The sequence below is a fragment of the Rhinolophus ferrumequinum genome, chromosome 13 (assembly GCF_004115265.2).
Source record: "Rhinolophus ferrumequinum isolate MPI-CBG mRhiFer1 chromosome 13, mRhiFer1_v1.p, whole genome shotgun sequence".
Lineage (NCBI taxonomy): Eukaryota > Metazoa > Chordata > Mammalia > Chiroptera > Rhinolophidae > Rhinolophus > Rhinolophus ferrumequinum.
Genome location: NC_046296.1, coordinates 5,661,744 through 5,688,080, shown reverse-complemented (window position 1 = coordinate 5,688,080; position 26,337 = coordinate 5,661,744). Strand labels below are relative to the sequence as shown.

General features: G+C 38.1%; 1 protein-coding gene and 1 non-coding gene across 2 annotated transcripts in view; both read right to left on the bottom strand.

The window, feature by feature from the left end:
• LIMS1 (LIM zinc finger domain containing 1) overlaps positions 1 to 21,000 on the bottom strand; it is a 150,099-nt gene extending 129,099 nt beyond the window's left edge. The window contains exon 1 of the mRNA XM_033125176.1: positions 20,804 to 21,000. Coding sequence (XP_032981067.1) covers positions 20,804 to 20,835 — 32 coding nt within the window. The 5' untranslated portion in view covers positions 20,836 to 21,000. The remainder of the gene's footprint in view (positions 1 to 20,803) is intronic.
• Positions 17,279 to 17,381, bottom strand: LOC117033495 (U6 spliceosomal RNA). The gene has a single exon (XR_004424890.1). It is a non-coding gene; the product is annotated as a U6 spliceosomal RNA (small nuclear RNA).
• Positions 21,001 to 26,337: the final 5,337 nt, after the last annotated feature.

Sequence of the window (26,337 nt, the reverse complement as noted above, 5' to 3'; positions counted from 1 at the left end):
GTGGCTGGAAGCCAGGTCCCCAGAGATTCTGGGAAGGCGGGGTTGGGTCTGCACTAGCCTGCAATTTGGAATTTCCTGTTCCTTAGTAGTTTATGACCCTGACCAGGGTAGTTTACAAAATGAGGAGGGGTTCTTCTTTCAGGGCAGGGAGAATACCACCAAATTGTAAGCCTGATGCAAACTGTCATTATTTCTAATGAAAGAGGACTGGTGAGTTCTCTAAAGTCTCTTCCAGCTCTGCCATTTTGGGATTCTGTCTTGAGCCTTGCCTCAGAGAAGGCTTAGCCCAGATTCCATTGCTATCAAAGCCTCTATTATCACTATCCCCACTGAATCCTGCCAAATATTAGCCACTGTCAACTGGCACTCCAAATTTATATATATAACAGTTAACACTGGCCATTTGCTTCAATAATGGAACAATGATTTTGAAAGAACCAAAAGTTCAAAGCACTCTTTTAAATGGCAGTGAGCCCCACAGGGTACTATTTCTCTCCCTCAGAAGGAATTTACCGGCATTGAGCCAGTCTGAATCTGAAAAGAAACAGAAAATCTTGGACCTAACAAATTGTGCCTAGGAGAGCATGGAGGTTCACAGTAGAAAGCAATGGCCTATTCTCTTGTGGAAGGACGAGGCCAACGTGAATTATAACTCTTTTTATGGTTTTTCCCTTTCACAGCTTAGCAGCACCCATAGTGATTTCTGATGCTCTGGCTCCTTGTTCAGGGTCCACCTGATTAAACTTGGTTTGTTTTTTAGATATGGCCATGACATAGAGGTCTCAGATGAGTAATTTTCATTTTCTTCGATCTGCCTCTATGCCTTACAAGCAGGAATGAATTTTTAAGGGTATGTATAGTGAATAAGTGTTCCTGAGATAAGTACTGAGAAAACTTTTTTGGAATTTATAGTTAAGTTGTAGAATTACAAGGTAGTGAATTATATCAATACCATGCCAATCTAGCACCTCCTAGAGTTACCAGCTTGGAAACATTTAGTGTGATGACGTTGTTTCTTAAAATACTATTTATTATCTGAACTAGAATATCCTTACTATTCCCTTCCATTTTTTCAGACTAACAAAGCGTTCTCTACCCCACACCTGATCACTACTTTTTCTAAAGTCCTACCACATCTCTATTCAGTATCAGATTACAGAACTTTTCCGTCTGTCTGTCTCTGTCCAACGCCCTTAAAAAAATTACATACTGGAAATTCTTTGAAAGGAATCCACCTTAGCTATCTCTGCATACCCAACTGAGCACTGGATTAAAGGGACTTGAATTACCTTTGTTTTTAAAAGGGATGAACCACAAATTAGGTAAAGCCCTGATAATGGCATATATTGTTTGGCCCTGACTCATTCCCCCTTTTCTAGAAATAACACTTCGGTTCTCCTTTGGTGAGACTGAATAAAGAAGCCTTGACTTCCACATGCCCAAATTAGGCCAGGCAGACTCTCTACTCCACATATGGGAATCGAGAGCCAAATGACAGACGCATGAAAAACAACTGGAAAAGACTCATCCCAGGAAAGACAATTTGACAAGACTGTGACTAATATCCCTGTTCTTTCCAAGGCCTGAAATAAGCAGTTTTCCTTCCATCTATTTCACAGGCTTTCAATAATTCCCTTTCTTGACTTAAGTTAGCCAGAATTCCTCTCTCTTGTTTGCAACCAAAAGAGCCCAATGGATACACAGAGTGACTAAAGAGAACTCAACTACTCACTTCCCTGCACCACATATGTAATTCAGCTTTAAAAACTACAATAGAGGTCTTTCAGCAAAAATTGCCATCTTCCAATATTCACAGAATGACAAATACAAGGGGAAATATTTGATCCAGAATATATACTCTGGGCTCTTTTGAACACATGCAATAATAACTGCTTTAGTATTTTATGGCAAAAAAAGGTGGCATGTTAGACATGAAAGAAATGGGTACTTCCAAAAAGGAATGCCCCACAATTTTATTTTTTATATATATTTTCAATTATAGTTGACATACAATATTATATTAGTTTCAGGTGTACAACATAGTGATTAGACATTTATATAACTTACAAAGTGACCCTGATAAGTCCTTGCACCCACCTAACACCATATATAGTTATTACAATATTATTGACTGTATTCCTTAATCTGACTATTTTGTAACTACCAATTTGTACTTCTCAATCCCTTCCCCCTTTTTCACTCTTCCCTAACTCCACTCCCATCTGGCAACCATCAGTTTGTTCTCTGTATCTATGAGTTTCTGTTTTGCTTGTTCGTTTGTTTTTTAGATTCCACATATAAGTGAAATAATATGGTATTTGTCTTTCTCTTTCTGACTTATTTCACTTAGCATAATACCCTCTAGATCCATCCCATGTTGTCGCAAATGGTAAGATTTCATTCTTTTTTTATAATTGAGTAATATTCCATTGTATATATGTATACTTTCTTTATCCGTGTCTTTTGATTCGAGCATTTAACCCATTTATATTTAAAATAATTATTGACAGATATGTAGTTACTGCCATTTTATTAATTATTCTCTGATTATTTTTATAGTTCTTCTCTTATTTTCTAGTTCTCTTGTACATTGATGACTTTCTGTAGTGCTGTGTTTGGATTCCTTTCTCTTTGTTTTTTGTTATCTCTTCTAGATTTTTGGTTTGTGGTTATCATGTGCTTCATATCTATATATCAAGCTATGTTTATAGCAGTCTAATTTAAGTTGAAGGTCGTTTAAGGTCAAACACATTCTAAAATCACTACCATTTTTACTTAGCCCTTCCACGTTTAGTTTTTTGTCATTATTTACTTCTCGTGTGTGTGTGCATATCCCTTAATTTACTGTTGTAATTACATATGATCTTCCTATTTTTGACTTTTAACCTTTTACTAGCTTTATAGTTGGTTGATCCACTGCTTTATTATGTGTTCACCTTTGTCAGTGAGCATTTTTTGTGTGACATTTTCGTATTCATATATTTTGTTTCTCTTCTTCTTAAAGAAGTTCCTCTAACATTTCTTGTAATACTGGTTTGGTGGTGATGAACTCCTTCAGCTTTTTCATGTCTGGGAAGCTCTTTTATCTCTCCATCGATTCTAAACAAGAGCCTTGCTATGTAGAGCCATCTCGGTTCTGGTCATTGCTTTTAATCGCTTTGAATATTTTGTGTCAATCCCTTCTGGCCTGCAAAGTTTCCGTTGAGAAATCAGCTGACAGTCTTATGGGAGCTCCCTTGTACATAACTAACTGCTTTTCTCTTGCTGCTTCTAAGATTCTCTCTTTGTCTTTAACCTTTGGCATTTTACTTATGATATGTCTTGGTGCGGGCCTCTTTGGGTCCACCTTACGTGGGGCTTCCTATGATTCCTGGACTTGTATGTCTATTTCCTTCACCAGGTTAGGAAACGTTCCAATTATTATTTCTTCAACTAGATTTTCAATCCTTTGCTCTCTTTCCTCTCCTTCAGGTACCCCTATAATGAGAATGCTGTTATGCTTGATGTTGTGCTAGAGGTCCCTTAACCTACCCTTATTTTTTTTCTTTTTGCTGTTCCAATGGTTGTTTTCTGCTACCTTGTCTTCCGAATCACTGATTCGATTCTCTGCCTCCTCTAATCTACTGTTGATTACATCTAATGTATTTTTCATTTCAGTTACCATATTCTTCATTTCTAACTAGTTCTTTTTTGTTTCCTATCTCCTCGTTGAAGTTCTCACTGAGGTCATCTAGTCTCCCCCCTAATTTAATTGAGCATCCTTATTACCAGTGTTTTGAACTCTGCATCTTGTAGAGTGCTAGCCTCCATTCTGCTTTGTTCTTTTTCTGGAATTTGTCCTGTTCTTTCAATTGGGACATGTTTCCTTGTCTCCTCATTTTGACTGCTTCCCTGTGTTTGTTTCTATGTATTAAGTAGATCTGCTACACCTACCTGTCTTGGGAGAGTGGCTTTATGTAGCAGGTGTCCTATGGGGCCCAGTGGCACAATCTCCCTGTTCACTTGAGTGAGGTGCTCCAGGTGTGTCCCTTGTGTGGGTTGTGTGTGTCCTCCTGTCGTAGCTGAATCCTGATTGCTGTTGGCACATCAGTGGATGGGATTGACCCTCAGGCTGACTGGCTGTGAGGACTGCCTGTGACTACAGGAGACAAGCTGTTTTGCAGGGCCTGACCCCACAGAGCAGGATTCACTTTAGCAGGGCTCTAGTGCCTGCCGAGTCCACCCTTTGGGTGTGTTGTTTGTGGTGCTCATTGGGTAGTACTCTGGTGTGGTCTGAAGCCAGCCACTAAGTGTGTTGGTTCTGGGACTTCTTGGGAAGCGCTCCAGTGTAGGCCCAACTCAACCGCTGCCTTTCTTTAGTCCCAGGCCATCTGGTAGGAGCTACAACGTGATCTGTGGTTGGTAGCAGCCTATACTGGGCTTAGAGGTGCCTGGGAGTGGTGATGCTACCAAGGCCAGCGACCACTAGTGCCAGGCTCAGACTGGCACTTTGCTACTTAGCAAGATGTACAGGGCACACTAAGGCTAGCTGCTGCATGTTTGGAGTTTGTGGACCTTTGGGAGATATTAGAAAAGTCCACAGAACAGGCCCAGGATGGCTACTTGGATGGATTATCCTCTCAAAGAGGTTTGGGCCAGGTGCATGAATTGGGTAGGGGAGGGTAGTACTAGCATAAGAAAAAACATGTGGATCAATAGAGGAATAACTAAATCAGCAAAAGGCAGGCTATGTATACAGAGAATGGAAAAGGCTGCATGCCTGGTCCAGGAGAGTATTAGGGTGATGGTTACTGAGTAATACTAGAAGGCCTATCCCATTCAACATTTATAGAATATCTATCCTGTGTGAGAGTTTATGTTAGGGACTTAGACATAAAAAAGATACAATGTCTCAAGTGGTTCACAACCTAGAAGGGTACAACAGATATGTATAAACCAAGTAAAATATAATGTGGTAGCTACTCTGTCAATAGTGTGAATAAAGAACCACACAAATGCTGAGGAAAGAACAATTTTGTACTGGGGCAAAAGGAATTTTGGGCATTATCACCTAATTTTGCCTTGCTAGAGAAAAACTCTTTCCTTTTCCCATTTACAACATAGAGAAATCACAAATAATCATAGTTCTCAATACTGCCTAAATTACTTCCATGCAGCAATGCTGGATTAGAACACAGATATCTGCTAAGAAGACAACCTTAACTAGCTAGCAGAAGACCTTTTTTCTGGTTGCTTCTAAGCAAATCAACACTACACTTTGAGTTAACACCACAAAGGATAATTCTGGTCAATTTTACCAAAAGAGTTCCACCTGGAATTTTGATTAACAGTATTAAAGCTATGTATTAATATGAAAAATTGAAGAAGTTCACAAGAAAAAAATGTTAATGTTTGATCTAAAAGATTTAACCCATTCACTTGGAAGCTTCATTGATTCAGAATATAGGATCTTCCCATGTCAAACAACTGTTCCTGCATTAATTCCTAAGGAAAAGAAATACTTCCACAGTATTACTACAATTACGTACAGTTGAAATAACCCTTCAAGTCTAATTTAATGCTAATTGAAAAGTACCTTATTAGCATTTACTCACATGTTATTTTATGGCAATATTTAAAGAAATATACTTCACTACACCAAAAAAAAAAAATATATATATATATATAATATTTATATATGTATATAAATAAATAAAATATACCGCATCATTATTCATTTGACAAGTATTTACTGAGTGTCTATTATATGCTATGCATTGTTATATGGGCATGGGACATATAAGTATCCTAAAAAGCGTAAGTAGCTTTTTCTAGGTCAATGCTATATTCTTAGAACTTAACCTCTTTATCAAAATTTGTCTAAAAACTCCAACCTCTTATTTAGACTTTCATCCCATTTGTTTAGCTAATCTCTAGCAATGCTTCCTCCTGGAAAGCATGATTAACCCTAACTGAGCAAAAGGAATCTTCATTTCTAAACAGTTCCCAAGCCCTGTAACCTTGAGGTTCCCATCACCCTCTCAGTCAACTCTCACTTGTTGCACCCTTCACATTCCAGAAACTACCACCACTTCCTTCACAGGAAGCTATCTAAATGACCAAACATATCAGAAAGAGATGTGAGTGCTTCATTATTTTAGTTTAAGGGGCATGTTTCACCATTTCAAAATCCACATTTTATTCCAAAGAAAGAACTATTCTGACAGCAATCCATTAAAACTCAAGGGAATCAGTGTATTCTAATGTGGGCCCATGACCTCAAACTGTGATATTTTGGACTTTTTCCCACACACTCTCTGAATGAGAAAATTTGAAAAGTAGTGAATGAATATTTGTTTTGTTCTTAAATTTCCCATTAAAGTAATAGAGGCATTCAACTCAAGCCTGAGGAATCAGGCTCAATTTTAACCTATTTTCATATGCGTTAGCTTCTAGGACATCCAAAAAATAAATCCAAGGTGGATAGATGGCATAATTCAAAATGCCAAACGTCCCTTCTTTACTTATTATTAGCACATGTCATTTTTACCTGCTTGCTTCTGCATTTGTCTCTGTGAGCCCAAGACTGAGAGAACTACTACCAGAGGGAACATCCAACCACTTGGAGCCAACAGGTCAAGCTAACCTGTGCTGAAGATTCTCTCACCACCAAGTTCTAAGCATTTGAAAAGACAGACATCTCAACCTCATCAAATTCCACCTTTCCCGGACACTGTCCTTCAGTGATGAAGTGTAGAACACTGGCAATTCCCACAAAAGTCCTGCCTGGTCGTCCATCACCCTGGAATATGACTTGGCCTTCTTCCCAGCAACTTAAAGTTCAACTACACTACCAGTAAGTGTGGAAGCATACCCGTCTTTCAATTAAATCAAAGGCTAACTGCTACTTTGTAATCCAAAGGGCGAGGAAAAATCTTTACTCAAAATTTTATTAAATTTAACTTCAAAATACAAGTTAAATACATTGTATTTAACTTCAAATACAATACATAATGAAGACCATCATCCTTTCTTCTTCTCACGTGATGAAATCAGAACTCTAAATCAGTCATGTCATTTCCTCAGTCCCACGGACATAATTACAGTCAGGAAAGCAACCACTGAAAAAGATAAAGTTATAATTCAAATACAAGCATCGTTAGAAAATTTTGTCTTCCATTAAAAAATGGACATTATTAATACTCAAATGATTTGCAGGTGTTTTTTAAAAGTCTCCATAAACCATGCAAAAAAAATGAAATTGGACCACTGTCTTACGCCATATCCAAGAATAAACTCAAAGTGGATTAAAGACTTAAATGTAAGACCCAAAACTGCTAGAAGAAAATATTGGAAGTAAACTCTGAGATATTATCCTTAGTAATTTTTACTGATACATCTCCTTGGGCAAGGGAAATGAAAGAAAAAACAATTGGGACTACATCAAACTAAAAAGTTTTTTTCACAGCAAAGGAAACCATCAACAAAACAAAAAGACATTCTACTGAATGGGAGAAGATATTTGCCAATGATAAATCTGATAAGGGGGTTAACATACAAAATTTTATTTAAAAAAAAAAAAACTCATACAATGCAACAGCAAAAAACACAAACAATCCAATTAAAAAATGGGTAGATGAAGTAAACAGATATTTCTCCAAAGAGGACATACAGATGGCCAATAGACATATAAAAAGATGCTCAATGTCACTAGTCATCAGAAATGCAAACAAAAACCACAATGAGATACCACCTCTCATGTCAGAAAAACTATCATCAATAAATCAACAAATAACAAGTGTTGGTGACAATGTGGAGAAAAGAGAGCCCTCATGCACTGCTGGTCAGACTGCAAATTGGTGCAGCCACTATGGAAAACAGTATGGAGGCTCCTCAAAAAAATAAAAACAGAACTACCTTATGACCCAGCAATCCACTCCTAGGTAATTATGCAAAGAAATCCAAAACACTAATTTGAAAAAATATATGCACCCCAATGTTCACTGCAGTGCTATTCACAATAGCCAAAATATGGAAGCAACGAAATACCCATCAATACATGATTGGAAAAGAAATTGTGGTACATTTATACAATGGAGTATTACTCTACCATAAAAAAAAAAAATGAAATCTTGCTACCTGCAACAACATGGATGGACCTAGAGGATATTATGCTAAGTGAAATAAGTCAGACTAAGACAACTACCATATGATCTCACTTATATGTGGTATCTAAAGAACAGAATAAACAAGTAAACAAAACAGAAATAGACTCATAGAAAACAAACTGATGGTTGCTAGATGCGAGGGGGGTTGAAGGCATGGGGGAGAAAGGTGAAGGCATTAGGAAGTACAAATGGTAGTCACAAAATAGCCACAGGGATGTGATATACAGTATGGGGAATATAGTCAATAATGTCAAAACTATATATGATGTCAGATGGGTACTAGATTTATTGGGGGGATCACTTCATAAATTGTATAAACGCCTAACCACTGCACTGTACACCTGTAATATAAAATAATATTGAATATCAACTATAATTAGGTACATATGTACATATAGTAATGGGATGTAAAGTACAGCACAGGGAATATAGTCAATGGTATGTAATATCTATGTATGATGTCAGAGAGGTAGTAGACTTGTTGGGGTTATCACTTTGTGAGGGGTGTAAATGTCTAATCGTATGTTGTTTTTTACACCTGAAACTAATAATAATAAAAAGGAGAATATGTAGGCTCTAAATGTTGGATATATAATTCATTTTTCCATGATATTAAATGTAAATTTTTTATTATAAAAAAGAAAAAGTCTCTATAAGCAACTTACTTTGAACTTTAGAGATTATTTTCTTTCATATCTTTCATTGAACAACATTACACTCTACATGATATTTAACATGGAACTATTTATACAAGTGCCTCAAAAAAGGGTCTCCCAAATTAGAGACAGGTTTGCTAAGTAATGAATAGCTTAGGCTCTGCTAGTTCAGCTATAAATGGTACAAACATATATCCTCCGATGGCATGGTAATAGGCCAATAAACAGGGATCCCTAGATGGGAGGAGGAAGTTATCCACACTTCCCTGGGCTTCTTGGAAGTAGCAGATGCCACCCTAACCGGAGGGCCTCATAATACAAAAGCAACATCCTCGCAAACAGTAGGGAGGCAACCTGAGAGCAAGAGAAAAAATACATTGGTCCAAGTCAGAAAATGTGGTATCTCAAGTCTAAACAATGTATTTTTCTGAGCAGAAATCTCATGTCAGTAGTATATGAAAGTGATATATGGTAAGGCAACACACACATTATTGAGTAGGAGTAGGGGACTGGACAGTATTATATGACAATGTTTGTAATCTGTCAGGTTGTACCAATGGGTTACCAAATAGTCAATGAGGGGGAAGCTTCACCTTTTAGAAGTATTGCAGCTAAGGCATGAAATGTCTTAAACAACAAAATTAGGATATTACCATTTTGCAACCCCCTAATGAATTAATGATCTAGATTGCAAGTCTGCAAAATATGGCCCACAGGCCAAGCTAACCTGTTACCTGTTTTTGTATAGCCTGTGAGCTAAAAGAGTTGTTACATTTTCACATTTGTAATTCTCCATTTCTCCATTTCTCCAATTTTAGTAACAACAAACATAATAATAGCAAATAGAGTGCTTAATGTGCAGGGCACTATTCTAAATGTTTCACACAGTAACTTGTTTAACTCTACAACAACTGTACGAGATGAGTATCATCATCTTCATTTTATACACAAAGCAAAGAAAAGTTAGGCAATTATTAACAGACAGAAGCTGGGTCTGAGCATAGGCAGTTTAGCACCAGTCAATGCTCTTAATCTCTGCATGTGCTGTTTCTAATCTGTAATATCTTATCAGTGATACCCTGTTTCCCCGAAAATATGACCTAGTTGGACCACCAGCTCTAATGTGTCTTTTGGAGCAAAAATTAACGTTAAGACCCGGTATTTTATATTATATATTATACTATATATTATATTATATATTATATTATATTATATATTATACCGGGTCTTATATAGTAAAATAAGACCGGGTCTTATATTCATTTTTGCTCCAAAAGATGCATTAAAGCTGATGGTCCGGCTAGGTCTGATTTTTGGGGAAACATGGTACATATGGCTTTCGTTTCAGTAAGGTGGAACTGCTAAAGTACACTCATCCCAAAGGGGCTGGCAAAACCGTTATCCTTAGAGTCAAATTACTAGAATTCAAGCTCCAGCTCCTCCCACCGTCAGTTTTGCACCAAGTCCATCTTCTAAATTTCCAAATCTCCAATTCTTAAGGTGACAATAAGGATGTTCATATTTATTCTGTCTAACTCATACATTTACTTAGTGAGCACCTAATATGTGCCAGGCACTGTTGCTAGATCTTGGAACACAAAGGCGAATGGAGTAAAATCATTTCCCTAAAGCAAATCAGAGCCTAAAGTGCAGATATGGGAAAATAACCCCTTACATACCACGTGACAGGTTTCACATCATAGGAGTTACTGTGTAATAGGCGGGAGGAAAGAAAGGATTGTATAGCATTTCTCTGGGTGAGCAAGAGGGGAATGTAATATCAGGGGAAACATGATGGAAAAGATGATCCTTAAAATGAATCTTGAAAGATTAGGAATACCTCACATGGCACAAAATGCTGGGGAAACAGGATATGTAAAAACATGAAGAAACAAAAGAAAAAAGATACGTCCTAATTTCAAACAGTTCTAAAAATGTCAAACACACAACTTGTGGGCAGTTTGGGGTAGGGGTAGATGAATCACCACCATTTGTGAAGCTGGAAAAATAAGGATTGGGACAAGACAAAACATGTCATCAATCCAAAAGCACTGCACCCAGAGAGAAAGATAATGATTACTAAAGACCCAAGTCATCACTGACAGTCCATTTCCTCGGCTGATGCAATACCAGTACATGCACAGCTCTGGACAACCTTAGAATGTGGGAGCTTTTTAAACACGTCAAAAGCTCTGAAAAGATGAAATTCCTGAGTTCTGCCCCAGAAGCACCTCAGATGCAATTACAACTTCCTTACTCCTTTCCATCCAAAATTTCAAATTTCAAACACTCTAGTTCTCAATTAGATGCTTTGCATCTAGAGAAGCCAGCCTGCGTTTCTGACAGAGCTTAGAAAAATCTGAGAGATCTAAAGTGTCCTTAAGAAAATGACTTTCAGCCATTCCCTTTTGGAGATGTGATTTTCCAACACAGGGAGTCTGGATTACTCAAATAATTGCTTCAATTTTCTATTTCACTTTTCTTTTGGTAAATGAGGCAAGAAATAAACAGTACAGTAATTTAATTCAAGTGTCCTACAAAAACACTTATTCTCCCTACCTTAATTCACTCTCCACTTTACTCCTGGAGAATTTTAGTACAAATTAGGAATACACATTGTCTGGAAAAACTACACTGGTGTAATAAGTCTATTAAATTTTCAATAGGGCACAAGTGAGAAGGAGACAGTTGTCCTTTTAGGGAAACATGCATTTTTTTTAAATTAATATTTTCAAATCACTGTAGACTCACATGCAGTTCTAACAAAAAATACAGAGAGATCCCATGTACACTTTATCCAGTTTCTTCCAATGTAACCTCTTACAAAACTATAGCACAAGATCACAACCATCACATTGACTTACAGAATGTTCTATCACAGGTTCCCTCATGTTGTCTTTCAAACCCAAATCTTACTTCCCTCTCACCCCTGCCCCCAACCCCAACTCCTCTTAACCCCTGGCAACCACTGATATGTTTTCCATCTCTGTAATTTTGTCACTTAGAGATTATATACATTGAGCCACACAGTATGTGACCTTTTGAAATTGTTTTGTTTTTTTCATTCAGTATAATGCCCTTGAGACCCATCCAAATTACTGCAAATATCAATAGTTCATTCTTTTTTATTGCTGAAGAGTATTCCATGAGATGGATGTGCTACACTTTATCCCACCACTTACCAGACGAAGGACACCGGGGCTGCTTCTAGTATTTGCGTATTAAGAATAAAGTTGGTTTCTGAATATTAAACGAGTCTTGTATACCTGGTTATGATAAATCCCACTTGGTTACGATGTATAATTCTTTTCATACCTTTTTTGGATTCAACCCCAAAAGCACCTCAGATGCAATTTTTGTTGAGGATTGTTGAGATGCTAATTTTTGTTGAGATGCTAATGTTTTGTTGAGGATTTTTGCATCTATGCTCATGAGAGATACTGGTCTGCAGTTTCCTTTTCTTGTAGTCTCTCTGTCTGGTTTTGGTATTAGGGTAATGCTGGCCTCAGAGAATAGGGGACATTTTCAACCATTACTTTCTCTAGTATTTTTTTACCCCACCCTCTTTTGCTTCTCCTTTTCGGATTCCAATGACACAAAATTTGCTCTTTTGTTATAGTTTCACGGTTCCCTGAAGCTTTGTTCTTTTTTTCCTCCAGTCTATTTTCCCTCTGCTGTTCATACTGGGTAATTTCTATTATTTTATCTTTCAATTCACTTATTCTTTCCTCTGTCCCCTCCAGCTGAACCCATCCATTGTTGAGCCCATTCATGGAGCATTTTATTTTGCTCATTTTTTTCAGTTGCAGAATTTCCATTTGGATCTTCTTTCTAGCTTCTATTTATTTGCCGAGGCTTTCTATGTCTTCATTCGTTTCAAGCACTTTCACAATTGCTCACTAAAACATTTTTATCACAACTGCTTTAAAACCTGTCAGATAATTCCAACATTTCTGTCATCTTGGTGTTGGTATCTATTTATTGTCTTTTTTAATTCACTTTAAGATATTCCTGGTTCTTGACATGACAAATGATATTCTAATGGAACACATTTTCATATTATAAGACTGGATCATATCGGAATTTTCTCTTTTAACTTGCTTTCTCTGACATCTCTAGCAAGGGAGCTCCCTCATTACTGCCAGATGCAGGGAGAGTCCATGTGTCCCCCTCGGCCTCCGTAGAACTCACGAGGGGGACTCCTCGTTACTGCTGGGCCAGGACGAGTTCTAGTTCCCTGTATTATCTTCACTGATACTATGACAATTCAGGGGGCCAGTAACTGTGGCCACCACTTTTTCTGGGTGTTTGGTTGGAGTAGAGCATTTATTGTCGTGACTTATTTTTTTTTGTCTTGTTAGATTGTATCTTTCTTGGTCTTTTGGCTAAAGAGACAAGTCTTTTGTAGTGTTTTGTTGTTTTTTGTCTGCACCTGTTGGCCTTTCCAGACTGCCAGAAGCTTCAGCTTCAAGTCTGGGATATCGTTCATCAAGTCCCATGGTTCCCAGATATATGCCTCTTTCGTCCACATTTCAGAGTCTTCTTATGTTTATTTTGTAAATAATGCCCAGTGTTTAGTTGTAATTAGAGGGAGGAGTAGGAAAATGTACGTCGGATCCATCTTCTCCAAGTTCCTACATTTTAAATGTTGGGAAAATATCAAAGAATAACATTTTGTGATGTGAAAATTACATGAAATTCAAATGTCACTGTCTATAATTAAAATGTCCTTAGAATGGTCATGCTCATTTACTTATGTATTGTCTATGGCTGCTTTCATGCTACAAAAATCCAGTTGAGCAGTTGTGACAGAGACCCTATGGCCCACCAAGCTGAAACTATTTACTATCTGGCCTGTTAGAGAACAACTTTGCCAACCTCTGATCTAGGGCACTGAAAATCCACAGTTGCTGAAAGCACAAGAAGAGACACAACCACACATCATGTACCTCCTGATCGAAGAACCCAAGACCTTCTGTCATGTTGTCATGGGGGTCACACCTGAATTTGATCAGACTTCTACATCAGCAGTTTCCCAGGAGGAAACAGAGGTTAAAACTATTTTTGTAACAACAGTAAAATGTTACAGTGTTTGCCTTTTTTACTCTCATTCTCTCACACGTGCACGTGAAGTTTTCCAGAAAGTACATGACATGAACTATTACAGACTAAATGCCAGCTATCTTCCAGTAAAACATTAAAGAGATTTGCCAAAAACAAAAAAAGTTTCTATAGCCACTCTAATTTTTTTTATTTTGGAAAATAACTATAAAATATATTATGTATGTTAACATACAAAAGGTTTGTTAAAGTTCAAATACAGCAAATAACCATAAGCTCTTCAGGGTTCTCAATTTTTAGGAGTACAAAATGGTCCTGAGACCAAAAAGTTTGAGAACTGCTTCTTTAGATTCAACTACCACTTTCCTGGCTATATAGGAAACAAAAGAAGATGTTAAACTATACCCTGAGGATGCAATCTGCCAACTCCAGACTGTAGGAAATTCTTCAAGACAATTCCTCGACAACAACAAAATCACAAGAGGGGGAGAAAGGATGGAAGAAGTACCTACCTGTTAAAAGAAACTAAAAGACTTATCAAGCTATCAAATTGCATAAACTTTATTTAGATCTCAATTTGGAAAAACTATAAAATGGATGTTTGAGATAAATGGAAAATTGAACACTAACTGCGTAGTTGATGATATCAAAGAATTATTTATTAGTAATATTTTTCAGGTGTAATAATGTTGCAATTATGTTTTAAAAGTTTTTTAGAAGTCCTTATCTTTTAAGGTTACATATTAAAATCTTTATGATCTTCATATTATTGTAATTGTCTTTTTAGTATATGTGTTCCATAACCTCTTTAAAATAATCTGTACTTTTATCAACATTTAAATGAAAAATAGGAACACACCAAAAACTATTTGTTCAACTTCGTATGTTTAATATGCACTGGGATTTTGCATTCTCTAAAATGTTTCCCAGACTTAATATTGTTACCTTACATTCATTTGAAAGATAATCAGGATGAGGGTGAAAACGAAGTCAGTAAGAAAGGAGTAAGAAAGAGAAAGGATTCAAAAGAAAATTTTAAGGTAGGAACTCAGCAAGATAGTGGTGAATATAGAGAGTGAAGGAGAGGATGAAACCAAAGCTCAATATGTTAGTGCCATTAACAGACATGGTGAAACCACAAGTTGTAAGAATGAGGCAAGAACCAGGGTGGTGGGAAAAATCAACATCAACTACAGTTACCATTAAGAGAGCATTTACTAGGTTCCTAGCCTGATGTTAAATTCTTTCAGAATTATTACATGCACATGGTTAAAAAAAAATCAAAATAGTATAAAAAAGCATACAATAAAAAACTTCCCGGGCTGGCCCAGTGGCTCAGGGGGTTGGAGCTCCGTGCTCCTAACTCCGAAGGCTGCCGGTTCGATTCCCACATGGGCCAGTGGGCTCTCAACCACAAGGTTGCCGGTTCAACTCCTCGAGTCCCGCAAGGGATGGTGGGCTGCGCCCCCTGCAACTAGAAAACGGCGACTGGACCTGGAGCTGAGCTGCGCCCTCCACAATTAAGACTGAAAGGACAACAACTTGAAGCTGAACGGCACCCTCCACAACTAAGATTGAAAGGACAACAACTTGACTTGGAAAAAAGGCCTGGAAGTATACACTGTTCCCCAATAAAGTCCTGTTCCCCTTCCCCAATAAAATCTTTAAAAAAAAAAAAGCTTCCCTCTCACTCTAGGTTCTTAGACTCCCTACATCCCTAGACTCCCTCTTCAGTGGCAACAATTATTATTTTATTTGCATCCTTTCAAAAATGTTTATCTTTGCCTTCATATTTAATTGTCACAACAACTCTCTGAGATGGGTGGTATTTGTAAATTAAGAACCTGAGCCTTACAGAGGTTGACTGGCTAGGCCATAGAGCCATGAGGGACAGAGCTGGGATGAGAACACAGGCCCGACCATCCATGCACACACCACTGTATCCTCAAGAGTCTCCTATAGAAACACTGGCATAGATATTCAAAGTGTTTGTAATAAAACAACTGGAACCCAAATGTCCATCAAAGACTAGTTATATAAATTATATCACATGTATACTGTGAAAAACTATGCAGCCGTGAAAATCAAGGTAGATACCCAGATATACCACATAGGAAAACCTTGAAGATAGCTTATTAAGTTTAAAAAAGGCAATTGCCAGAAATGGGTAATTCTTGTTTACTGGGCACAGAGTTTCAATTTGGGATGATGAAAAAGTCCTGCAGATGGATGGTGCTGATGGTTGCACAACAATATGAATGTACTAATGCCACTGAATGTACACTGAAAAACGACAAAGATGGTAAATTTTGTTACATATATTTTACCGCAATTTCCAAAATCCTGGGGAAAAAAGCAATTGCAGAATATGACTATGATTCCATTTCTGTACAAAGATGTGTGTGTGTGTGTGTGTGTGTATTTTTTGTAAGTGTTTTTTATCCTTTATCTTTCCTGACTCTCAGATATCCTGGTAAGGCTCCAGGCTTCTATGCATGCTAACAGAGTCCTGTGTCGCCCACCCCCATTGGTCGGCATTCAAACTCAATTCCTAGCATCCTTTTTCCTACCTCACACAGAACACACTAAGCAGAGCCTGATTTATCCACAGCTATCCAACCCGTGTGTTAAATGTCACTGTAGACTCATCAAACTCCAAGATACGCTCCAACATGCAAAATGATGCAAGAAAAATGTTCCCTCCTTGCCTCCAGTGAGCTCCAGTACGGAAATAAAAGTTTGATGAGATCAAACAAAAGGGATGAGATGATGTGGGCATGCGGGGGTTGGAAACCACTGCTTTTGGAGAATGTACAGAATGTGGCAACAGGGTGTGCAGCTCTTGCCTCTCAAGTATCTTAAAACCAAAGTTTTTAGAGGACAACATGGCAACAGTCCAGCATGTAATGCAGATGGTATTCCTGTGGGTGGGAAACCACAGCTTAAAACATAATTATGAGAAATGTAAAATTGACAAATGGTCTGAGATGTTTTCCTTCTATTTAAGTGCAACCTTAGCAAGAACATGCCCTCTACTGAGGTTTATTTTAATGATTATCTGAAAAACAAACTCAACATTACTGAAAATAGAGATTCCCAGAGTAAAGCTCTGCTCTCCACTATGATTTGCACCCGCCTTTAGCAAGAGAAAGAGCTCCCCAGGAGATGGTTCCAGGGGGCTACCACAAAGGAAAGGGATGGGGATGGTTTAAAATATATATATATATATATGATATATATATATATCAAGACAGCTCAGTCCTGATAGTTTTCTCTAAATATATAGGGCACGGAACAACCAGAACTGAAAGGTATCTTTCTACCACCAAATTTTCATTAGGTTTCTTAAAAGTTAAGCGTTCAATTTCCTCGCCCTACAAACAGGCATAGAGCACTGAAGCTCTTGTTTGTTTTTTTAATATGGAACGCTTCATGAATTTGTCATCCTTGCGCAGGGGCCATGCTAATTTTCTCTGCATCATTCCAATTTTAGTCTCTGCGCTGCCGAAGCGAGCACAGAGCACTGACGTTTATGGAGACACGCACTGCCATGACACTTCCCCTCTTCGTAACAACAGTGGCCATCACATCAGGGAAAATCCTTAAGGACAGGAAGTTGCTGTTTCCATAGTGGTTCTTCAAGGCCTACATATTAAATCCCACTAAAACTCCCCAAAACTAGAAAGCACACACTACAACAAGCATTCGGTACACATTTTTTTAGACAAGTCTTTGTATGCGTATATTCATTTTTAAATATCCAACATATCTGCACTTCTCTCATCATTTAGGATTATGTCATTAACAGCTGTTCTCAAAGCCTGGTCTCGAAAACCTGGGGGAAGGGGGTCTCGGAGACCTTTTCAAAAGGTCTCAGAGATCAAAACTATTTTCATAATAATGCTAAGAAGTTCCTAAGAAGTTGCTGCAGCCTTCTGCAGTGTTGACACTTTCACTGATAGTGCAAACGCAACGGTGGGCACAACTGATAGTCTCCTAGCACTAATCAAGGCAGTGGCAGTGTGACCAAATTCTTCACGTACTTGCAGGAAAAGAAAGCCAATTTCGCTTTTAAGTGTCCTTGATGAAAATGGTACAGCCATTCTGGAAAAGTCCATCATACAACCTGGCAATTGCACTCTTGGACATTTATCCCAGAGAAAAGGAAACTTATGTTTACATAAAAACTTATCCACAAATGTTCATAGTAGCATTATTATTAATAACCCAAAACTGGAAACAGCCCAAATGTTCTTCAACAGGTAAAGAGATAAACTGTCATATATCCAGACCATGGAGCACTCTTCATCAATAAAAAAGAACAAACTATGACACATGCAACAACGTGGATAAATCTCCAGGGAATTAAGCTGAATAAAAAAGAGGCAATCCCGAAAGGTTGTATAGTGTATGATTCCACTTATATCACATTTCTGAAATGACAATTTAGAACTGTTGAACAGATGAGTAGTTTCCAGGATTTAAGGAAGAGCAGAAGGAAAACATGGAGGTGGGTATGGGTACAAAATAGCAACATGAGGGATCCTTTGGGGATAGAACTAACTGCTCTCTATCTTGACTGTGGTGGCAGACGCATGCACCTCCACTTGTGATAAAATTACACAGAACTAAATTCACACACACGCACACACAAATGACTACAAGTGAAACTGGACAAATCTGATGGATTGTATTACCGCCAATATCATGGCTACAATAGTGTACTACAATTTTGCAAAATGTTATCATTGGAGGAAACTGAGTAAAGGACACACTGGATCTCTATTATTTTTTACAACTGCATGTGAATCTACAATTACATCAATAAAAATTTCAATGAAAGAATATACACCCATGTTCACAGATTATTCACAAAAGCTAAAACATGAAAACAACCCAAGTGCTCATCAAAAGATGAATGGGTAAACAAAACAAATGAGCGGTTTATACATACAATGGAATATTATTCAGCCTTAAAAAAGAAGGAAATTCTCACACGTGCTAGAAGATGGATGAACCTTGAAGACATTATGCAAAGTGAAATAAGCCAGTCACAAAAAGCCAAATATTGTATGATTCCACTTATATGAGGTAACTGGAATAGTAAAAATCAGAGACAGAAAATAGAACAGGGGTCACCAAGGGCTGACCCCTGGAAGAAGAATGGTGAGTTACTTTTTAATGTGTAAAGAGTTTCAGTTCTACAAGATTGAAAGAGTTCTGAAGATGGACAGTGGTGATGGTTGCACAACAATATAAATGTACTTAATATAAAAAAAAAAGTAAGGGATTGCTAATGAAAAGGGGGATGGGATTAGGAGAGACACTAAAAGGAAACCATTATATTCTTTATTTACACAGCATATCCATTGTATCATTATTCTCTGTATCTTACATATTTTAAATTTTGTATCAACTTAATATTCAATAAATGTTTAAAAAGAAAAATTCCCTTGATGAAGCAGTACAAATTCTGAATGCTATTAAATCTTGACCCTTGACCTTCATTTTTGTTATTTGTAATGAGAAGAGAGGTATGCAGAAAACACTTCTGCTACATACCAAGGTAAGGCAATTTTGTCTCCAGGAAAAGCACATGTGTGCTTGAGTGACGAGATGAATTAAATGCTTTTTTCATGACACCATTTTTACTGGGTACAATCACAGACAAACCATGGTTTTTAGACTACTATTTGGCAGACATTTCTTGAAACTGAATAAAATGAGCCTCTCACTTTGAGGAAAACAATTGATAATAATTGTCTACTAATAATAAAAAATCAAACTTTCAATTAAAATTAAATGTTGGAAAACTTGTATCTACCACCTTGAGTTTGACAGCTTCTCAATACTTAAAGACGTTTCTAAGGAAATCAGTGGTGTATATTAACAAATGTTATTTAGTGATATTGTATAATGAAATGTGTCAGCATTTGTAAGATCTGCCTAACTCAGTGAATCAATATTTTCCAAATGACAAATATAAGACGTTACAATGGGTAACCAGTCCATTCAAACTGCAGAACAGACCAATGAATTTTAATGTACAGTGTGAAAATTTCAATGGTAAGGCTTCAGATGCCACATCCACACTAATCTTTAAGAAACTACCACTTATCTAATTTTGGTGTAGTAACAAAGCATACCACGATTATCTGAAAAATCTACTAAAATAGTCCTCCCTTTTCCACTTATATATCTGTGTAAGACTGTATTTTCTTCATATAGTTCAATCAAAACGTCTCAATAAACTAAAGGCAAAAGAGACAGGAAAATCCAGTTGTCTCCTACTGTGCCAGACTTTTAAGAGATTTGCAAAATGTAAAAGAATGCCACTCGTCGCATGAATTTCTTTTTGTTGTTTAGAAATATACTATTTTCATTAAAAAATGTGTTATGTATGCTACCATTCTCGTGAAGTTACTGTTTTTTAAATGAATATTTTAAAATATCTGTTTTTATTTCTAATACAGGAAATATCTATAGGCATAACCATCATAAGCAAAAGTTCTTTTATTTTTAAAATGGGTGCTATGACCAAAACGTTTGAGAATCGATGGTCCATATTATATTCCAACTGCTAAAATGTAAGTTCTTTACTCAGCAAATATTTGTTGTTGAGTACTTTGCTAAGCGCTGAGGCAGTCTTAGCCCTCAAAGCGCTTACAATGTATGGGACACATCCACAATAACTATTAAAATATCTCAGGAACCACAAGCCAGCCCCTGGGCTCCAGAGCGCGCTGAGGGGAAGTGCGGAAGCACCGCCGGGAGAGCGACCCCGGCGTCGGGACTGTCCCGCGAGGGGCTCGGCCCGGCCGGAAGGGGCGCGAGGAGAAAGGCCTGCACCCACGCCAGTGAGAAGGCCCGGGGAGCGGCCCGCCACCAACGTGGCGCGTGCTCAGCGCCCGGCGGCCGGGGCGGGGGCACGGCCCTTACCTGTTGGTCATTCCTGCTGCCACGCCCAGCATCTCTCCGCAGATGGCCACCGTCCCTCAGCACCTCGGCTCCGGCACCGCTTCAGCTGTGTCCTCCTCCCTCGCCGCTGCGGCCGGGTGCAGGCCTGCTGACGGGCCGAGATCGCGAAAGAGACGCGGCAAGAGGCGGGAAGGCCTTAGCCGCCGCCTCCCGCCGGACCCGGCAAACGGCTGGGCTGGCCACGCGGGGGCGCGGGGGCGAGGGGAAGTGGGCAAGGAGGCGGGGCCGGCGACGCTGGAGACCCCGCCCCTGGCCTCCGGCACCGGCCTCCGCCCGCCCCGGGCCTGTTTGGCACCGCCTCGGCCCCGCCCTGGTCTCGGCCCCGCCCCGTCCCGCCTCCGGCACTGCCCCGCCTCCAGCTTAATTCAAGCCCTTCGGGGTTTGGCTCCGCCCTGCCCCGCCCCGCGACGCGTGTTCTGGGTGAGGACTGGCGAGACCGTGACGCGGAGGTTTCCCCGGGAGTCCGGGACTTGAGGCACAGAAGTCAAGACTGGCTTCTGCCGCCCCTCGGGTGACGACGTCGCACGCCGCGAACGGAAGGAGCAGCCAGTTTTCCTTCCGCGAGACACCTGTGATTCGGCTTTGCTGACGCGCCACGTGGCTCTGGCGCCGGCCTTTAGACCCAAGGTGTTGGAGTCCACAGAGTCCATCCCGGCCTGGGGAGGGGTCCTCAGGGGCTTCTATGAGAAGGTGGTGTCAGCTCACCAGACTTCGGGGAGTCGGTCCTTGCCTGGATTGGCCTCCACTGAATCCAGACATGAAGCCTGGCACGTTCTGGGGTGCTCACTAGGATTTTCACTGCGCTTATTAGTTGTGAATTAGGAAAAGTTAACCTTTGTTTAAGACACTCCAGTCTTATCTCGGCATCGTTTCCTTTCCTCCTTGTCTTCATTCTCTTCTCCCATTGCCTGAACCAAAACCTGAAATCTGCAAAGCATGTAATATAGGTCATTTACCCTGGGCATAAATGATCTCTTTAAGGATATTTGATTTTGTAACCATATCTGCGTTCTTATTGCAGAATGAAAACTTATGTCTCCTACTAGTCTAGATATGTATTGGGAAAACACTGGATGCCTTTGACATCTTTATATCAAAAAAATTATAAATAGGGCAAATATTTACATGTAAAAAAATACGAAAATACTAGAAATATATGGTGATGGAAGGAGAACTGACTCTGGGTGGTGAACACACAACGGGATTTATAGATGATGTAATACAGAATTGTACACCTGAAATCTATGTAACTTTACTAACAATTGTCACCCCAATAAACTTTAATAAAAAAAAAAAGAAAATACTAGAAAAAAACATGGGAGAAAAAAATTGAAAGTTGGAGTGGAGAGAAACTTTCCAAATAGCATTTAAATTACAGAAGTCATAAAATTGGAGATTGAGAAATGTATTGACCAAAAAAACGGTCTACTTTCTTTACTAAAAAAAAAAAAAAGCAGTAAGAAAAAGTTCAACAACTCAGAAAAATAGACAAGGTTTCCACAGAAAAAAAAAATAGACAGAAAAAAATAGGTTTCCACAGAAAAAAAATGAATGATTTTTTAAAGTACAAGGAAATATTCAATATCAAGTAAAACTTTCCAATACCATTTTTCACATAAAGGCAAAGATTAAAAGTTTGACAATATGCTGTTTTGATGAGGACACATGGAAACAGTTGCTTTGATTTACTGTTGATAGCAGAATAAATTCACACAATTTTTGTGGAGGACAAGTGGGCAATATCTATCATGTAAAATTCAGGTCCATTTTGACCCAGGAAATCCACATTTTGGAATTTATCTTACAGATGTATTTGTATGTGTACACAAACAGTATTACAATTTTAAAGCTACCTAGGGAACTACTTCTAAACTAAATGATTCAACAACTGGATTTTCTTTAAAATAAAATGTTGGGTGGGGGATGTAGGTAGGAGTATCAGTGAAACAAAATTGGCCAAAGATCATAACTGTTGAAGCTGGCTCAGAGGTACATGAAGTTCTTTATATTAGTTTGTCTACTTTAGTGCATATTTGAAATTTCATAATGAAAAGGTTTAAATTTAAACAAGGAAAATGTACAGGAGATTTGTTGTAGTTTTTAAGAGCAACTGAGAAAGTTTATTTAACCAAGACATTAATTTAATAAATTAGAGTTTTTGCATATAATACTGTTAAAATATAAAAATAGCCAACAAGCATACGAAAAGATGATCAACATCACTCAGTAATCACTCAGTAATCATTAGAGAATTGCGAATCAAAACCACACCCATTAGTATGGCTTCTATGAACAAGGTTTGGCACGGATGTACGGAAACTGGAACCCTTGTGGACTGCTGGTGGGAATGTAAAATGGTGCAGCCGCTGTGGAAAACAGTATGGCAGTTCCTCAAAAGATTGAAAATAAAATTATCATATGATCCAGCAATCCCACTTCTTGGATTCCAAAAGAATTGAAAAGAGGACCTTGAAGATATATTTGTACACCCATGTTCATAGCAGCATTATTCACAACAGCCAAAATATGCAAACAACCCAAATGTCCATCGAAGGATGAATGGATAAACAAAATGTGATACAGGTATCCCCATTTTTCAAAAGTTCATGTTAGGCCACTTCGCTTTTACAGAAGACCTACGTTAGTACCTGTTTTCGCTAACTGAGAGAAATCCGAAGAGAATTTTCGCTTTTATGTAAAAAGGTGAAAAGTGAAAACAGCATTCAGCATTTGTTCTGCAGCAAGCTGTTATAGAGGCAGCACGGCTGGCGTGGCCCCACCAAGCTCCTTCCCCAGGAACTTCACTCCGAATCTCAGCATCAAGCCTTCAACTGTCTGTGAGTATTTGTGCTTTACCTACATTTATTTGGTGGATCCATTAGCAAGATGTGTTATAAAGGCCTAAGAGAGCTCGCAGGGTGTTATGCTTAGTGTAAAACTGGACATAATTAAGCATATTTGGTATGATTTGGTAGGTTATTTTTGGGATCTGGGAGCACTCAAAATTTTTTCCATACAAATTAAAGGTAAATTGCTTCTTAATGCCATTTCGGCTTAACAAAAGTTTTCAGAGGAACACTACTTTGGAGGAAACCTGTATAAACTCACAATGAACTATTTGCTATTCAGCTATAAAAAAGGAAGGAAATTCTGATAGATGATACAATGTGGATGAACCTTGAGGACATTATGCTAAGCAAGACAAGAAAGACACAAAAAGGCAAACACTGTATGATTTCACTTAGAGGAGGTACTTAGAGTAGTCAAATTCATAGAAACTGAAAGTAGATTTATGGTTTCCAGGGGTTGCGGGGAGAAAGAAATGAGAAGTTATTGGTTAATGGGTATAGAATTTCAGTTTTGGAAGATGAGAAATTTCTGGATTGTACAATAATGTGAATAAACACTACTGAACTGCACACTTTAAAACTGGTTAAGATGGTAAATTTCATGTTATGTGTATCTTACCATACATACCACAATTTTAAAAAACCAATAAGGCAAATGATATGTAGTAATAAGTGATCTCCAAGATATATTTTAAAAAAGGAAATAAAGCAAGGAAAAAGTGTTTAATATGCTACCATTTCAGGGAAGAGAGAAGGGCAACACCACACACACACACACACACACACACACACACACACACTCACATTCACCCACTTGAATATGTAGAAACACCTGGAAAGGTAAGATATACAAGAAAGTAGTAACAAAAATTGAATCTGTAGAGAGCTAGGGACTACGAGTTGGTGGGGGTGGGGGACAATGCACACAATCTATATTTCCTTAACGGGGTATTATAAATTCATTAAAAATTCAAGTTACACACCCAACCATTGAGAACCAATTCTCGTAGTTTTGTATATAAGTCTTTGTTTTTGTTTAAATTGTTGGAAAATATTTGGTGTTTTGTTTTTTCTGTTGAAATAGCACACAAATCACACTGAACATCTTAAAACTGGTTCTGCTCGCTTAAAGCAGATCAGCCGTTAATACAATCCTTGAGTTACTTTTACACAGACAGCACTGCTCATGTGGTACCCCTGTTTGCCAGCTGAACCCGAAACCAAAGTCGTGCCCCTCCCCACAGAACCAAAGGATTGGGACATGACCTGAATTTGAACACTGGAACACTTTCAGAAACAAATGGTCTGTTGTCCAGGAAGATCCAATACTAAAGCTTCTTACCATAAATGGCCAAGCTCCAAGTTCCTCCAATTAAAACTTGCCCCACCAGTGCTTCCACATATATCTTTTTCTTTCTGATTGCTCTAGCTCAGACTTCTAGTACTATATTGAATAAGAGTGAAGAAAGTGGCGCCCCTGTGTTGTTCCTAATCTTAGAGCAAAAGCTCTCAACTTTTCACCATTGAGTACGATTTTAGCTGTGGGCTTCTCATATAAGTCCTGTATTATATTGAGATATGTTTCTTCTATGCCTAATTTGTTAAGAGTTATTATCATGAATGTAATGTTGAATTTTGTCCAATTCTTTTTCTGCATTTATTGAGATGATCATAGGATTTTTTTTCATTCTATTGATGTGATGTATCATAGTGACTGATTTGCATATGTTGAACCATCTTTACATCCCTTGGGTAATTCCCACTTGATCATAGTGAATGATTCTTTTCACGTGCTGCTAAATTTGGTTTCCTAGTATTTTATTGAGAGTTTTTGCATCTATATAATCATCAAGGATATTAGCCTGTAGTTTTGTTTTTTAGCAGTGTTCTTTTCTGGTTTGGGAATCAGGAAAATGCTGGCCTCAAAAAATGAATTTGGGAGTGTTCCCTCCTCTTCGATTTTTTTTTAAAGAGTTTGGGATGTAGTGGTGTTAATTTTTCTTTAAGTGTTTGGTAAAATTCACCAATGAAGCCATCTGCTCCTGGGCTTTACTTCGTATGGTAAAAAGAAACAACGAAAGTCATTATATAATGATAAAGCGGTCAGTACATCAAAAAGATATAATGATTGTAAATATTTATGTGCCCAACTTTGGAGCACCTAAATATATAAAGCAAAAACTAACAGAGATAAAAGAGAAATAAATAGTATTACAATAATATTTGGGGACTTTCATACCCACTGTCAACATTGGACAGATCATCAAGACAGAGAATCAATAAAGAAACAGTAGATTTGGACAACACTATAAAACAAATGGACATAACATATGCAGAACATTCTAACAACAGCAGAATGCACATTCTTAAGCACACATGGAACATATTTGAGGATAGACTATATGTTAGGCCACAAAACAAGTCTTAGCAATTTAAGAAGATTGAAATCATACCAAGTATCTTCTCTGACCACAATGGCATTAAACTAGAAATCAATAACGAGGAAAACTAGAAAATTCATGAACACATTGGAATTAAACAACACTCTGCTGAACAGCCAATGGATCAAAGAAGAAATTATAGAGGAAATAAAAAAGATTCTTGAGACAGACAAAAATGGAAACACAATGTTCCAGAACTTTGGGA